This window comes from Ranitomeya imitator, chromosome 2 (genome assembly GCF_032444005.1).
Source record: "Ranitomeya imitator isolate aRanImi1 chromosome 2, aRanImi1.pri, whole genome shotgun sequence".
Classification (NCBI taxonomy): Eukaryota; Metazoa; Chordata; class Amphibia; order Anura; family Dendrobatidae; genus Ranitomeya; species Ranitomeya imitator.
The window spans coordinates 389245915-389263545 of NC_091283.1; the positions used below are offsets into that span (position 1 = coordinate 389245915).

The 17631-nt window shown below is 49.1% G+C and overlaps 1 protein-coding gene across 3 annotated transcripts in view; it reads right to left on the reverse strand.

The window, feature by feature from the left end:
- The window catches only part of LOC138666993 (zinc finger protein 585A-like), a 166182-nt gene that overhangs the window by 75424 nt on the left and 73127 nt on the right, over positions 1 to 17631 (reverse strand). For all 3 annotated transcript variants that reach the window (XM_069755205.1, XM_069755203.1, XM_069755204.1), the window contains exon 6: positions 2891 to 2981. In XM_069755205.1, coding sequence (XP_069611306.1) covers positions 2891 to 2981 — 91 coding nt within the window. The remainder of the gene's footprint in view (positions 1 to 2890; positions 2982 to 17631) is intronic.

A 17631-nucleotide genomic window follows, 5' to 3' on the forward strand; every position in this document is an offset into this window, starting at 1 on the left:
TATGGCCCCTTATAGTGCTGCACAAACGTTATGGCCCCATAGATGCTCCATACAGACACTTGCCCCATTTGCTGTGATAAAAAAAAAATCACATACTCACCTCTCCGTCGCTCAGGCCCCCGGCGCTTTCAATATTCACGTGCTGATCGTTCCGGCGCCACTCCATGTTCAGCACTGACGTTCAGGCTGAGGGCGCGCACTAACTACGTCACCGCGCCCTCTGACCTGAGCGCCACTGCTGAAGATGGAGCGGCGCCGAAACGAGGAGCAGGTGAGTATCGCGCAGCGCAGCGTTCCCCCTCCCCGTTATACTCGCCTGGTCCTGGCGCTGTGCAGTCCCTGCTTCCCCGACGCTGCAGCTTCTTCCTGTAGTGAGCGGTCACTGTTACCGCTCACTACAGTAATGAATATGCGGCTCCACCTCTATGGGAGGTGGAGCCGCATATTCATTACTGTCATGAGCTGTACCATGTGACCGCTCAGCACAGGAAGAAGCTGCTGGCGTCGGGAAGCCAGGGACCTACAGGGACCGCGCCAAGAGCAGGTAAGTATAATTAGACAGCCCCCGCTCCCCCTCACCTGCCAACCCCTGGGTATGACTCGAGTATAAGCCGAGAGGGGGACTTTCAGCCCAAAAAAGTGGGCTGAAAATCTCGGCTTATACTCGAGTATATACGGTATACGACGGCTGTAACGGAAATACCACACTGGCAAATCTGTGGCCTTTCAATTTTTTTATGCTAAATAGTGCTGTATAGAATTTGAGTATCACACAGCCACAAAATAAGTACACCGGCCTCCAATGACCAAACCTGGAGCATGCAGATATATGAGGCCTTTTTCGGTGAATTTAAAACACCAAACAAAAAAGGGGGGGGGCACAAGGGTAGCACACACAACTATGCTACGTATGCCTGACAAACTATCACTTTTCAACAGGCCTCAGTCTGACAGAACAGTCTGTATTTTTTTTTTTGGGGGGGTGGGGGGGGGGGGATTTGTGGAAAAAAAACCTAAAGGTATATAGACAGTAAATAAGCTGCAGCAGGCAGTTATGGATCTTTGGGAAGGATGCAGTGGGAGCAATGGACGCACATACAGTGCCTGCAGGCCTTGCACTGATGTGGATATGCTGTGCCCTGCCTGCCTAGCGCTGCAATATCGGAACCCACGACTTAGCCCTAAAAAGGACTTTTAGTTTCTCTGGAGTTGTGGATGTAAGAGTTGCAGACCTACACTATCTCTAAAACCACGATTCTGACCCTATCTCGGCAGCAGCTCTCCCTACTCTCGCTGAAACAGGAACAGAATGCGGCGAGCAGGGCGGCGCCAAGACTCTTATACTCGGGATGATGCTGTACGGCCCAGCCAATCACTGCACGACACAAAAAAGATGGCTGCGGCGTTTCATGGCCTGGCAGACAATCCCTGCACCGTGATTGGGTCTCTAAAGTCCACCAAAACTGCTGGGTTACAGCCGAATAATCCCGGAAATGCTCCGTGCTCGTCGAGTACCCCGATACTCGGGCGAGTAACGAGTAATGGCGAGCATATTCGCTCATCACTAATAGTTATACACACTGACATGGCTAAAAACAAATCAACAATTTTTAGTCACAGCATTTATCTATCACAATAAATACTTTGTTTGTGGAAATGTACAGGTTGTTACGATTACACAAAGTATGCCATGTTTATTATAATTGTTTTGTTTTACTTAATTTTATAAAGTACTGGCATATAGGGATATCAGTATTAACCATTAGATTATAACATGTAAAGAAGAATGTTATTGAGGTTTGTTGGCTGAGAAAATTCTTTTGTACATAACAGTGAAGCCTGTGGCTGATTATGTTTCTCTCTTACATATCAGAGGTCACCGACACTAAGATGCTACAAAAGTGTATATAGACAAAACCATTGTGCACAGTGACCTATGAGGACACCAGTCAGAAATGTTGCTCCAGTCCGTCCCTAAGGGTGGGTTCACATTACATCCAGGCAGTCCAATAGACGTGGCATAACGCAGTGTAACACAGTCCGTTAACGCTGCCATTGAGCTCTATTTTGGGCGCATCGCTAGCGCACGCCCAAAATGGGCATGCGCTAGCGATGTGCCGTCATTGAGTGTAGCGTTTCAGGGTCCGTATCCGCTAGCGCAGATTAGAGCTAGCAGATGCTCTATCTGCACTAGCGTGATGGCATGTCAGCACTTGCGTTAACGCAGCCCATTTAACGCATGTGTTGAACGGGCTGCTTTAACACAATGTGAACTTAGCCTAAATTGACTACGATTTCTGTCAAGGCGCACATAGGCGAGCGCCACTCAGAGGATGTGTCAAATTCACTAATCGTCGTGCAAGTCCTAGTGAATTCAGCATATTTTAGGCTGGGTTCACATTATGCCCAGGCAGTCCGTTAGACGGACTGCATTACACCGCGTTATGCCGGTCATGACCTATGAGGATGCCAGTCAGAAATGTTGCTCCAGTCCATCCCTAAGGCTGGGTTCACATTACGTCCAGGCAGACCGATAGACGGACTGCGTTACACAGTGGTATAACGCGGTGTAACGCAGTCCGTTAACGCTGCCATTGAGCTCTATTTGGGCATGTGCTAGCGATGTGCCATCAGCGTTTCTGGGTCCGTCACCACTAGCGCAGATAGAGCATCTGCTAGCTCTATCTGCGCTAGTGTAATGGCATGTCGGCACTTGCATTAACGCAGCCCGTTTAACGCATGTGTTGAACGGGCTGCTTTAATGCAATGTGAACTTAGGCTTACCCCACTGCATCACCCCAAAAATAATGAACATCTAGTTATAGTTATTCTTCAAGTCAGTGACTGAGTAAAATCTGTGACTTCTCTGCATTTAGTGGTCACTACTCACCTGTGTGGTTATCTGTAGGAATCTCTTCTTTACACCGCTCATCACCCCTCACATATGTCTCTGTAGTATTAATATGGGTCAGATCTTTATCCTGAAAGAAATATTGTAAAAGTCACAGACAGATGAAGACGTTTGGTGAAATAAGTTTGAAAAACAATGAAATTACAACTTCTAACGTATTGGTTTATTTTTCGAACCAGAAACCTCAATAACCAGAAAATTGAGAGAAAATCCAGATGACGTCTAATGTCTACGATCAGAGATGGATTATAATAGGGTCAATCTGGGCGGTAGCCCAGGGCCCAGTGGTGTGGGGGGCCCTGGGCTACCGCTCAGATTGCCCGTCGCCGTCAGGGCATTACTGCTGCTAGCGTTCTGTCAGAGAGGGTTTTTAGTGCCGCTGGTGGAATAATAACAGATAACAGCATCCGCCTGTCAACTGAAAATGCTGACAGGCTGACTCATAAAAATGAAAAAGGGCTGGATTGGAAAAGACTTCTGTACACCACCAAGCAAAACATAACCTCAAATACATTCTCTCTTTTGTGGAGGTGTATTCTCATGCACCTCTTCACAACCACACATGGGTATACGCTTCCAGATTTGGTCTGTTTGTTGTTAGCCTCCTCCTTATCCTCATCATCCATAACCAGTAGAGCACCATAGTGAATGTATTCTGTGATGCCAAAGGCACAATTTTTTTTATTTTGCAAGGGTGAAAATATTATGCCTGTAACTATTTGGAAACCAAAGCAAATGTTACTCCCTCAGGGGGAAATATAAAAAAGAAATGCAAGTCTATTTATCCCCTGTATTCTTATATTTTCCATTTTCACAATCTCTGGACAGTCCTGTTATGAGGTAGTGTATACCTCAACAATAGAAAATTATTCAAAGACTTTTAAATTATATATTTATTTATAGCCCTGTCTCTGAGCTATTGCTAGGGACAAACATATCTTGTTGGACACATTCAGGCTTCAAATCTATGAACCGGTGTTCGCCCCTCTCTTTTGTTATTTACTTTCATCAGTGAATTCACATTTTTTATTTATTTTTTTTAATTTTATTATGATTTAGCTTTGTGTCTCTTCATTGTCCACCAATAGATCATCAGGCTTATCGGTCTGGGCATTACTGCCCTGACTGGCGCATCGGGCCCCATCTCATCTGCTCACCGGTCCCCTACCGGCGCTGCGGCAGTTAAACGCTATTGATGTGCGGGCGCGCGCCCGCACGTCAATAGTTAACAGCCGCTAGCCAATCGGAGGCTGGCAGCTGACATCAGCCGCAGCACGCACGTCGCCGGCGTCTGATGTAATTGTCAGTCGCCGGCGAGTGCGCACTGCTGGAGGGACCTTCGCCGCTGGAGCAGGGACAGGTGAGGAGAACTTTTTTTTATTGCAAACAGCTATCCGGGGGTCCGGGCCAGTATGCTAGAGACACTGGGGGCAGAGATGCTGGACACACTGGGGGCAATATGCTGGACACACTGGGGGTTATATTCTGGACACACTGGGGACAATATGCTGGACACTCTGGGGGCAATATGCTTGAGACACTGGGGGCAATATGCTGGGCACACTGGGGGCAATATGCTGGGCACACTGGGGGCAGAGTGCTGGACACACTGGGGATAGAATGCTGGACACACTGGGGGCAATATTCTGGACACACTGGGGGCAATATGCTGGACACACTGGGGGAAATATGCTGGACACACTGGGGGCAATATGCTGGACACACTGGGGGCAATATGCTGGACACACTGGGGGCAATATGCTGGACACATTGGGGGCAGAGATGCTGGACACATTGGGGGCAGAGATGCTGGACACTGGGGGCAGAGATGCTGGACACTGGGGGCAGAGATGCTGGACACTGGGGGCAGGAATGCTGGACACACTGGGGCAGAGATGCTGGACACACTGGGGCAGAGATGCTGGACACACTGGGGCAGAGATGCTGGACACTGGGGGAGAGTGTTATGATCTGGTGATTAAGGAGCGACATGCGTCTAGCTCTGAGCAGGTGGCAACTATACTGACCGCAGTCCCTAAGCTCAACACAACACTAGAAGCAGCCGTGGAATGCTCCTAACTCTGCCTAGGCATCTCATCACAGCCTAAGAGCTAACTACCCAGGGCCGTATTTAGAGTTTCTGCTGCCCTAGGCACTTTTCGTGCTGCCTCCCCCATTGGTGAGTCTGACTAATGCAGACACTATCGGCAGTGACTTAGGCTACTTTCACATCAGCGATTTTTGACATTTGCGGCAGATCCGGCAGTTTTTCCGCATCCGTAATGGATCACTTATGGCAACACTGTGTTTGGCCTCATTCATTCCCTATGGGACTTGCGGCACTTGCGGTTTTGCTGCGATCCGGCAAATGCGGTACTTGCAGCAACAGGAAAAAAAATGCTGCTAGCAGTGTTTTTTTTGTCTCACCTCAAGTGCTGCACATGTCCGCAAGTCCCATAGGGAATGAATGAGGCCGAACGCAGAGTTGCCGGCCTGTAAGTGATATGTTACACGACAGAGGCAGAAAAACTGCAGTATCTGCCGCGAACGGAGAAAATCGCTGATGTGAAAGGAACCTTAGCAAACCTTTCCATTAGTTGTCATGTGAGAATCTGGTGGATCTCATACACAGTACATGGTCAGTTGATTCTGCCACGGTAGCAAGGTTTGGCTGACAGGTTTTTAAGGGGAACCTGTCAGTCGATTCATACTACCAAAACCACGGGCAGCATCACTCAGACTGCAAACAGGAAAGTTTATCTCTGCAATGCTGGGACGTTTCAGAGAGAATAGTTTGAAGAGCTGGATGGGTAATTTAGTGAGAGAACGGACTAATCTGTGGGCTTCTCACTCCATGTCTCTAGATCAGGGGTGGGCAATTTATTTTCCCGAGGGGCCAGATGAAAGACCATGACTGTTGTGGAGGCCGAACCAATAGCATGAAAATAATTCTACTCAATATTAATTATTAAAATACAAAAGAAAATTGCGCTGGTAAAACCCAAGAAACGTCTTTGAGCCAAAAGATCTGATTTAGGGGGAAGGCACAGAGGCCAATGTAAATAGGTGTAATGCCTACCGCATAATATGTGCTCAAATAATAAGATATGTAACAGCACCAGATATACTTGTGCCTTCTCTATATACAGCTATAGTGGGCCACTACTGTTGCTGAGTAACGTGAACTAAATGAGCTAGAGGTAAATACCTATATGAATCCAGATGGAACGCCCGTAGTTCTGTCCGTAGATCTTCAGTGATGCTGTGTAGTACAGATAAAGTCTTTGGAATCTGTGACGGTAAGTGTTCCGGAAAAAGGCTTTTTCTGGTCCTTACCGCGATCCGTACTGAACTCCCTAGTCATGTGGGACGGTCACCTGATTGACTACGTCACACAGGTCCTAGACGCGCCGTGCACTCTGAACGCACACAAGGCGTTGCCGCCCTGAGACGGTGCATCGCCGTCCCTGCTTGGAGTCCGGTACTCGGAGCAGCTGCCACCGGCCGGGGCAGCTCTCCGGAACACTTACCGTGTTGGTGCTGTTACATATCTTATTATTTGAGCACATATTATGCGGTAGGCATTACACCTATTTACATTGGCCTCTGTGCCTTCCCCCTAAATCAGATCTTTTGGCTCAAAGACGTTTCTTGGGTTTTACCAGCGCAATTTTCTTTTGTATTTTATGCCCTTTCTTTACAATTTTGTGGTGATTGTTTAAATCTGCTGCAGGTATTTCTATACCCTATACCACCAGCGCCGCTTCATATATTTCAATATTAATTATTATTAATTATATCACTTAATATTGAGCAGAATTAAGTATGCTGACACCCCCTATATATCTTTAAACCCCCCACAGCCCCTTAAATACAGCATGAGCCCCACACAGCCTCCCCATATACAGCATGAGACCAGCCTCTCATCTCCTCTCCTCAGCAGCCTCCCCTCTCCTCACCAGCCTCTCACATCCTCCCATCACCAGCCTCCCCTCTCCTCTCCTCAGCAGCCTCCCCTCACCAGCCTCTCATCTCCTCTCCTCAGCAGCCTCTCCTCACAAGCCTCTCATCTCCTCTCCAGCCTCTCCTCTCCTTTCCAGACTCTCATCTCCTCTCCAGCCTCTCATCTCCTTTCCAGCCTATCCTCTCCTCTCCAGCCTCTCCTCTCCAGCCTCTCATCTCCTCTCCATTCCAGCCTCTCATCTCCGCTCCTTTCCAGCCTCTCATCTCCTCTCCTTCCCAGCCTCTCATTGCCTCTCCTCTCCAGCCTCTCCTCTCCTTTCCAGCCTCTCCTCTCCTCTCCAGCCTCTCCTCCTTTCCAGCTTCTCCTCTCCAGCCTCTCATCTCCTCTCCTTTCCAGCCTCTCCTCTCCTTTCCAGCCTCTCATCTCCTCTCCTTTCCAGCCTCTCCTCTCCAGCCTCTCATCTCCTCTCCTTACCAGCCTCTCATCGCCTCTCCTCTCCAGTCTCTCCTCTCCTTTCCAGCCTCTCATCTCCAGCCTCTCCTCTCCAGCCTCTCATCTCCTCTCCTTTCCAGCCTCTCATCTCCTCTCCAGCCTCTCATCTCCTCTCCTTTCCAGCCTCTCATCTCCTCTCCTTTCCAGCCTCTCATTGACTCTCCTCTCCAGCCTCTCCTCTCCTTTCCAGCCTCTCCTCTCCAGCCTCTCCTCCTTTCCAGCTTCTCCTCTCCAGCCTCTCATCTCCTCTCCTTTCCAGCCTCTCATCTCCTTTCCAGCCTCTCATCTCCTCTCCTTTCCAGCCTCTCATCTCCTCTCCTTACCAGCCTCTCATCTCCTCTCCTTACCAGCCTCTCATCGCCTCTCCTCTCCAGCCTCTCCTCTTCTTTCCAGCCTCTCCTCTCCTTTTCAGCCTCTCCTGCCTCTCATCTCCTCTCCTTTCCAGCCTCTCATCTCCTCTCCAGCCTCTCATCTCCTCTCCAGCCTATCTTCTCCTCTCCAGCCTCTCCTCTCCAGCCTCTCATCTCCTCTCCTTTCCAGCCTCTCATCTCCTCTCCTTACCAGCCTCTCATCTCCCCTCCTTACCAGCCTCTCATTGCCTCTCCTCTCCAGCCTCTCCTCTCCTTTCCAGCCTCTCCTCTCCAACCTCTCCTCTCCAGCCTCTCCTCTCCAGCCTCTCCTACTTTCCAGCCTCTCCTCTCCAGCCTCTCATCCCCTCCCCTTAGCAGCCTCCCCTCTCCTCACTCACTCACATCAGCAGACTCCCGTCTCCTCTCTCACCTCACTCCTCTCTGCAGCTTCCTCTCCTCTGAGTCCTCACACAGACACACACTGCTCGCCTCCTCTCCCTGCTCACCGCCGACTTCAGTATCTTCTCCCACAAACATGCTTCTCTGCAGTCTGCTCCAGTGCTCTTACAGTAAGAAGAGCGCACAGCGTGTCACATGACCGATGTCAGGAGGAACATGATGCACTTGGGCTGCTGCTGCTTAAAGGTACAGCACCCATTTCTGCCCCATACAGTAGTCAGGGCAGCAATGCCCTGATGGCTGCCTTGCGCCGAGACCCCCTCCCCCCGCAGCAACTGGGACTGAGGTGGGTGGGTGGGCGGGGGGACCCCGGACTTAAAAAAAAAAAAAAAAATTTTTAAACTTGCTCAGGTGCCGCCCCCCTGCATTGTCCCCGCCCTAGGCACGTGCCCTCAAGTGCCTAGTGGCAAATACGGCCCTGTAACTACCCCTAAAGATAGAAGCAGGAAAACTATCTTGCCTCAGAGAAAATCCCCAAAGGATAGATTAGCCCCCCACAAATAATGACTGTGAGAGGAGAAGGAAATGATATACATAGTATGAAACAAGACTTAGCACAGGAGGCCACTTCTAGCTAGATAGAAAATAGTACAGGACAGAACGCTGTGCGGTCAGTAATAAAAACTAGAAAAAGTCCACCGCAGAGAAATGCAAAAATCTCCACACCTGACTAAAGGTGTGGAGGGCAAACTCTGCTGCCCAGAGCTACCAGCTTAGCTGAATAAATCCATACTGAAAAGCTGGACAAATGAACAAAAACAAGAAAGTGCTGAACAACAAGTCCACAACAAGAGAACCGCAAAAGCACAAGCAAGGACTTAGGTTTGATGAACTGGTCAGAGTGTCAGGAAAGTCCTAAGAGCAATGACTCCAGACAGGAACAATTGACAACTGGCATTGAATGAGGGATAAGGCCAGACTAATATAGCCGAGCCAGAAAGACGATCAGTGAAAACTGCTGCTGAAGCTAAATCCAAGAAGCAGCCATACCACTAAAAACCACAGGAGGGAGCCAAAGAGCAGAACTCACAAAAATGCCACTAACAACCACCGGAGGGAGCCCAAGAGCGGAATTCACAACAGGAGAGATGCTGGACACTGGGGGCAGAGATGCTGGACACTGGGGGCAGAGATGCTGGACACTGGGGGCAGAGATGCTGGACACACTGGGGGCAGGACTGGAGACAGATGGGGCAGGACTGGAGACAGATAGGGCAGGATTGGAGACATGGGCAGAATGTAGATACGGGGCATGATTGGAGACACAGGGCAAAATGAAAGACATGGGGCAGGATTCGAGACAGTTCGTGCAGGATCATGAGGCAGGATGGATACGATGGAGACAGATGGGGCAGGATGGGGAGATCATATGGGGCAGGATGGATACTCATGAGGGCAGGATGAGAGAACATATGGCTGGAGCCAGGAATGAGATACACGGAGCCAGGATGGGGGATATTATTATTACCATAGGGGCTAATTAAGGGATATTATTACTGCAGTGATGTATTTATTTTATTTTTGAGGACAGTTTTAAATGAGGGGGCAGGCCTGTTACTGTGTGGAGTGACACTATGTTGCCTCTTTTTCTTCATGTGGTGTAATGTAGAAGTTGGGAAAAATTAAGTAGTGTGTTCTGCAAGCGGAGCTCGAGATAACTGTGTTATTTCCTGCAGAGACGAGTCCTGTCTGGATGAAGTGATGGCGGTCTGTGCTGGATGAAAGATGAAGGACTTCAACTAGAGACATCACTGGTGAGTCAGTGTTACCTATACACTGACACTATACACTGTATACTATATACAGAGGTCGAAGAAAGGAAAAGGCAATATCCAGCACGTCCATCCAGTGTAAGTAAAATATCCAAAATTTATTGAAGCATTTTAAAAAACAATATTAAAAAAAGAGAGAGGAGACTCTCTCTGCCCGACGCGTTTCTGGCGCACCACGGAGCCCATAGGAACTATGACTAAGGGCGCCGTGGTGCGCCAGAAACGCGTCAGGCAGAGAGAGTCTCCTCTCTGTTTTTTAATATTGTTTTTTAAAATGCTTCAATAAATTTTGGATATTTTACTTAAACTGGATGGACGTGCTGGATATTCCCTTTTCCTTTCTTCTACTTCAGCTGAAATCACCAGCAGGTACTGCACCCACCAGTTACATTCATTTGCAACGGCTTACAGATGCATATCTCGGCGTGTCAAGCTCCTAACTTTTCCTCTCCCCCCCTCCTCTTTTCTTGAATGTATATACAGAGGTCCTGTGTACAATGTCACCGGTGATCACTGTATTACCTCTACACACACACTGCATACTAAGTACAGATCTCTTGTGAATACTGGCACTTATGGTGATAGTATTGTGGGTGTTTTTTTCTTCCTAACTGAAGGGTAAATTGACTAGATCAATGGATGTTTGACAGGTTATAGTTTCACACAGCAACTATTTTTCTGGAATAATCTGGTTCAGGTATATGATGACTCCATCGCCTGACCCCGTCGCATGACCCCGTCACATGGGCCCACAGTGTCTGAACAGCCCAGGGCGCTGGCTACCCTGTATCCACCCCTGTCTACGATCAGCTTTATTCAGTCATCTCCAACAAGTATAACATATTTAATGGCCACATTACTAGAGACAGTAGCAACTGGGGTCGCCATTTGCCTTCAGAACTGCAGCAAAGCATTGCATCAGATTCCACTAGGTGTTGACATTGTTCCCCAGGAACACTGCCCCCATACTGACATTCTCTGAACAACCTGTTCTACCTAGACTCTTTATAGTATTAGGATCTGAGAACTGAAGGCGGGAAAACGAGCAAAATTCACTGGCATGCTCCTCTTGTAAAATAGTGGAAAATGCTGGCACCCCATAAACAAAATTTCTGTAGGACAAAGCTTAATTGTGGTGTTTCAAGTTATACTGGTATTACATGGCACTGCCACAAACTACTGTGACTTTGGTTAACGCTATGGTTTATTGTTCTCACTTTTATGTGAAAGTTATAGAAGAGTAGCAGTTGGGCAGGGGAGAGTTACAGAGGGTCAGCTCTATAGCTGGGCAGGGGAGAGTTACAGAGGGTCAGCCCTGCAGCTGGGCAGGGGAGAGTTACAAAGGGTCAGCCCTGCAGCTGGGCAGGAGTGGGTTACAGAGGGTCAGCACTGCAGCTGGGCAGGGGAGAGTTACAGAGGGTAAGCCCTGCAGCTGGGTAGGAGAGTTACAGAGGGTCAGGCCTGCAGCTGGGCAGGGGAGAGTTACAGAGGGTCAGCTCTACAGCTAGGCAGGGGAGAGTTACAGAGGGTCAGCCCTATAGCTGGGTAGGGGAGAGATCCAGAGTGTAAGCCCTGCAGCTGGGCAGGAGAGTTACAGAGGGTAAGGCCTGCAGCTGGGCAGGGGAGAGTTACAGAGGGTCAGCCCTGCAGCTGGGCAGGGGAGAGTTACAGAGGGTCAGCCCTGCAGCTGGGCAGGGGAGAGTAACAGAGGGTCAGCCTTACAGCTGGGCAGGGGAGAGTTACAGAGGGTCAGCCCTGCATCTGGGCAGGGGAGAGTTACAGAGGGTCAGCCCTACAGCTGGGCACGGGAGAGGTACAGAGGGTCAGCCCTACAGCTGGGCAGGGGAGAGTTATAGAGGGTCAGCCCTGCAGGTGGGCAGGGGAGAGTTACAGAGGGTCAGCCCTGCAGCTAGGGGGGAGTCTTGAGAGATGTAGCGTGAAGTTGTGGCACCACTAAAAACTCCTCATTGTTGGCACTTGAGATATTATATTAGGTGTGCAGAAAAATCTGGAATTAATGGTGAGGTTTACTCTATAAATAGAGTTTAGTTGTAGATTGAAAGTTGAACACAGAAGTGAAAGACTGAGAAGGAAAAAGGCTGGAGCAGGTTGTGTGTGTGACAGGAAAGGACGAGGACAGCCTGTTTCTAACCTGACCACGGAAAAGTAGCAAAGAAACTAGAGTACAGCTAGCAGAACATGGGACCAGATCAGAGATCTGTTAAGGAGGTAGAAAAAGCAATTCTAGTGGTTGTTAGCTTAAGGTGCAGAAAGATTCCAAGTATTTGTGGGTACCCCAAGACGATAAGGACAGAGGCTAAGTATAACCCCTAAGTATAACACCAACTTGGAGTTTAGAAAAATCTAGATAGCCAGGACATGGATTATACAGAATAAGTGGTCAGTGTGGAAAAAGAGTCAAGTAAAGCGCCATCAGGAAAGATGGACGGCCAGAGAAATGTACTTGATCTAACTACTAGAAACTGTATTACTTATGTGGTTCTCTAGAAAACAGAACATGTTATTTACAAGTCATGTAGTTACTGTTCTCTTTGTCTCTCTTTATTAATCTCTTTGTGACATATACATACACTCATTTATATACACTGTATTTTTAGGACTATAAGCTACACCGGACCATAAGATGCACCCCAAATGTCGAGGTGGAAAACAGGAAGAAAAAAAAAAAGAATTTTTAAAAGATGGTGGTCCATTTTATAGTCTGAATTTAAAGTATCTTACCTGGGGCCGCAGCGGTAGTGGGGCAGGGTCACAGGAGGCATTGTCCCTTCCTCAGGAAGCCGGCAGTGGCAGAAGTGGGGCAATGCTGTGGGCTATGGGGGAGTATTGGGTATCCCAGCAGTATGATGCTGTGGGCCCGATGTCGGCAGTGAGCAGAGCAAAGTGTATCATTAGTTTCGCGGTGGCCATTTTCCTAAAGCCATGGGCCATTGGATGCGGTGGTGCGCAGATTGGGATCCCAGCCCAGCCAAGATCTTAATCTGCGCATGCACAGCCACTGGCAGCCATTTCCCAGAAACCCACAGCCTCAAGAAAATGCCCGCTGGAGGTGGTGCATGGACAGACTGAGATCTCAGGTTGAGGAAAATGGGCACCGAAAAACTAAAGATGCACTCCGCTCTGCTCACCGGGCCCATACCATCGCCACACTTTTGACGCCGGCAGCTTTTCTTATTTTTTGTAGAAAAAGTGCATCTTATAGTCCGAAAAATATGGTATACATATACACCGCACATATCATTTAATAAAATTCAGTTCACTTTCATAATATGGACTGTAATCTTCCTTGTCTATATGTTACTTCTGACGTGAGAGTGTGTGTGTGCGTGTGTGTGAGAGTGTGTGTGCATGAGAGAGAGTATGTATGAGAGTGTATATGAGAGAGAGTGTATATTATACTGTATATACTGTTATAAAGTGACTGGAGGGGAGATATGTTTCACTGAGGCTATTAGCTGCAGTGATTTGTAAGCTAGAAGTTTGTTCCAGTGCACGAAGAGCTGAAAGAGATTAAACGGCCATTTTGAGGGTTAGGTTTTTAAGGGAAAAGTTGAAGAGCGGGTGAGAGGCTGTTCACCAAATCTCCTCACCAGGGTGGGGTTTAGAAGGAAAATAGTCAGCCTTCTGGGTCATTCGGTCCAGACCCTTGCCCAAGTCAACAGTGAGTCCCAAGGCAAATAAACTGAATAATCGCTGCACGCTTCATGCCTTGGGGCCAGTCCTGAAGCCATTGTGGGAAAAATAAAGAATGCTTAACCATCAGATGGGAATTGACATGTTGGAGATGGAAGTTCAGGCTAGTGTCAGATCATGCGCCCCCGAAATGGATTAGGGAAAGGAAGGGGAAGAAATTTCAGGTGGAGCACAAGCGTGGAAAGCTACATGGTAATGTAGATGCCCTGTGTAAACTTCCCTGTTTGGTGACTGAATATGGCAAAACACCCGGCTTTGTGCAGAGGGGGGAGGGATATGTGACAAAGTCACGGGCAAAGTATTCGAGGGGGATATGTTTAACTGAGGCTATTAGCCTTTGAAAGTTTGCTCAAGCACGCAAAGTGTTGAGAGGAGTTAATCAGCCATTTTAAGGGGTGGTTATTACAAAGGTGGATTTGAACTCAAAATGACCAATGTAACAACTCTGCTGGCATCACGGCATGGCCTCACATCTCTCACACAATCTTACCCACTGCTCCAGGCCATGATGTGGTTTCTGTTTCATGCCAGCTCCATGTTCTGTGTCTCTGCTCTGTGCATGCTTCATGGCTATGTGTATAGGGGGCCGGCGCCTGAACTCTCTGGTTCTTATAGGAATCAGGTGCATCTGTCTAATCAGTTCCTGACCAATTACCAAGAGGCCTCCTGTATATAGTGCAGCTCCACCCTGTGCTCTGGGCCTGTGCAACTTACTCCCTCAGTCAGTTCTTGCTGCTGAGGTGCCAGGTCCTGTCTCGGTTACTCTCTCTTGTCTGCCACCCAGGGGGGCGTTGTACCCTGGTCTGTGTCCTGTGTAGCCACCCAGTGGGGCTTAGTACCCTGACTCTGTCTTGTGTAGCCACCCAGCGGGGCTTCATACCCTGGCCTATGTCTGCCACCCAGAGGGGCATCATACCCTGGCTTGTGTCTATGTCTCTGTGTCGTCTCTTTCCTGACTCTGTCTTAGCCTAGTCCTATTCCACTGTCTGTTTATATCTGTTTTGGTTTGCCTTTTCTGCTCTGTTCGCCACTGTCTGTGGCTCTGCTTCTCTTTGCTCAGTTCTACCACGACCTGTGCTTCTGTGTCTCTCAGCTTTTCCCTCAGCTCTGCTCTCTATAACTTTGCTCAGCACTCTGACCTTGCTTTACACTCTGTGGCTTTGCTCTCAGCTCTGCACTCAGACCTTGCTCCGCACTCTGTGGCTTTGCTCTGTGGCTCCGCTCTTTGCGGTTCTACCTGGCTCCGCTCTTTGCGGTTCTACCTGGCTCCGCTCTTTGCGGGTCTACCTGGCTCCGCCTCCTGCGTCTCCGCTCTTGGCTCCGCCTCCAGCGTCTCCGCTCTTGGCTCCGCCTTCAGCATCTCCGCTCTTGGCTCCGCCTCCAGCGTCTCCGCTCTTGGCTCCGCCTCCAGCGTCTCCGCTCTTGGCTCCGCCTCCAGCGTCTCCGCTCTTGGCTCCGCCTCCAGCGTCTCCGCTCTTGGCTCCGCCTCCAGCGTCTCCGCTCTTGGCTCCGCCTCCAGCGTCTCCGCTCTTGGCTCCGCCTCCAGCGTCTCCGCTCTTGGCTCCGCCTCCAGCGTCTCCGCTCTTGGCTCCGCCTCCAGCGTCTCCGCTCTTGGCTCCGCCTCCAGCATCTCCGCTCTTGGCTCCGCCTCCAGCGTCTCCGCTCTTGGCTCCGCCTTCTCCGTCTCCGCTCTTGGCTCTGCCTTCTCCGTCTCTTCTCTTTGCTCCACCTTCTACTCGTACTCAGCCTCCTGCGTTTCTGTTCTTTGGTTCTAGCTCTTGTGCTTTCGCTCTGCATCCGCTCTTGCGGTCTTTCTCTACTTGTTACATAGTCCTCCTGTCTGAACAGGTTCCTACCTGTTTCACATACCTGCCTGCAGACCGGTCCCTACCGGTTCTTCCTATGTTCCAGCCGTGCCTGCCTACCAGAGAGCCAGCCGTGTCCGCCTGCCCGCCAGTGTCTCTGTTGTACCCGTCTGCCTGCCTGTGTTCCAGCCGTGCCCGCCTGTCAGCCAGAGTGCCAGCCGTGCCCGCTTGCCTATGTTCCATTCATAGTAACATAGTTAGTAAGGCCGAAAAAAGACATTTGTCCATCCAGTTCAGCCTATATTCCATCATAATAAATCCCCAGATCTACGTCCTTCTACAGAACCTAATAATTTTATGATACAATATTGTTCTGCTCCAGGAAGACATCCAGGCCTTAGTGAGATCAGCAGCCACAGCCAGACATCACCCAGGAGTGGCACCTGGTAGCTTCCTATTGAACAAGTCTGACCTCACCATCAGAGGCTCCAGCGAACACCTAGGAAGCTACTTAGTTACGCCCCTTCCAGGGAAGTTTGGTCTGTGGTCCAGTGGGGCCACACCCCCGTATGCCCGCGCCAACCAGTCTGGGCGCGTGCGTGACAACCAAAAGGGAAGCTGCACTGGTCATCGGAGTGAGGCACATGGCAAATAAACGGAAAAATCAGTGGAAGCTATGTGCCTGGGGGTCAGTCTTGAAGCCATGGTCGAAGATATCAAAGTGGCAGAGACACTGTCATTGGCCCAGAAACAACACTGCCGAGAACTGCTTCAGCGAAACAGAGACCTATTTTCGGAGTCACCAGGACATTTGCAGGATGTTGATCATGAGATATTGATGGAACCATATGTGTGGGCTAACCAAAAGCTATATTGAATCACCGAAGTCAGTCGCAAGGTGATTTTGAAGGAGGTGAAGAGAATTTTGAGCCTGGGCATCATCAAGGAGTAAAAGAGCTGCTGGTGCAGCCTCATTGTCCTTTTGCCGAAGTCGGAAGGAAAGTGGCATCTCTGTAATGACTACAGGAAACTAAATGAGGTGTTCAAATTTGACAAGTATCCGATGCTCCATGACGATGAACTCATTGAGAGGCTAGAATAAGCTAGATACATCACCACCTAAAGAAAGGGTACTGGCAAATTCTCCTGGCCCAAAGTTCCAAGGAGAGGATGGCCTTCTCTGTACCTGATGGCTGCTTCCAGGATACCATTTGGGCTACAGAAAGCCCCAGATACCTTCCAGAGGGCCATAGACTGGATCCTAGCCTTTCAGCCAAAGTGCGCCACAGCTGACCAGGATGACATTGTGATCTTCAGACCGGATTGGGGAAGTCACCTGCAGAAGACCCAGGCAACAGTGGATTCGCCAAGGAAGTATACCATAAACCCAAATCAGTGCTCTATGGGGTAAAAAGAGGCAAAATACTTGGGCTACATCGTCGGAAAGGGCAAAGCAAAGCCGGAAGTGAAGAGGGTGGAGGTAATCCAAGGTAAACCTGTCCTCCTAGAAACAGGTTCAGGCATTTCTGGGAATTTTGTGATGCTATCGGAGATTTATCCCTAATTTCGCCATGATAGTCACACCCCTGATGAACCTTCTTAAAGGTACAAAGACATCGATGGCCAAATGGTCTTCTAAACAAAGATCACATTCCAATACTTGAAGCTCGCCCTATGTAAGCAGCCGTCTTGATTGCACCTGACTTCAGAAAGGAATTTGTGGTCCAGATGGACGACTCAGAGGTCAGATTGGGAGTCCTGTTGTTCCAAGAAGTAACTGGGGAGGAACATCCCATCCTACAACTAAGCTCTGCTTGTGAAAAAAACTACGCCATAGTGGGAAAAATGAATGATTGGCCAACAGATTGTACCTCAATTGCCTATCTGTTGGGACTGAAGTTCAAGCTAGATCTTGCACCTCTGAGATGGATGATGGAAAGGAAGAAGAAGAAATTTCGAGTGGAGCACAGGCCTGGAAAGTTACATGGTAAAGCAGATGCCCTGTCTAGACTGCCCTGTTTAGTGCCTGAAGGTGCCAAAACTCCCGACTTTGGGCAGAGGAGGGGAGGGATATGTAACAAAGTCATGGACAAAGTACTGGAGGGAAGATATGTTTCAATAAGGCTATTAGCCTTTGAAAGTTTGCTCCCGCACACTAAGTGTT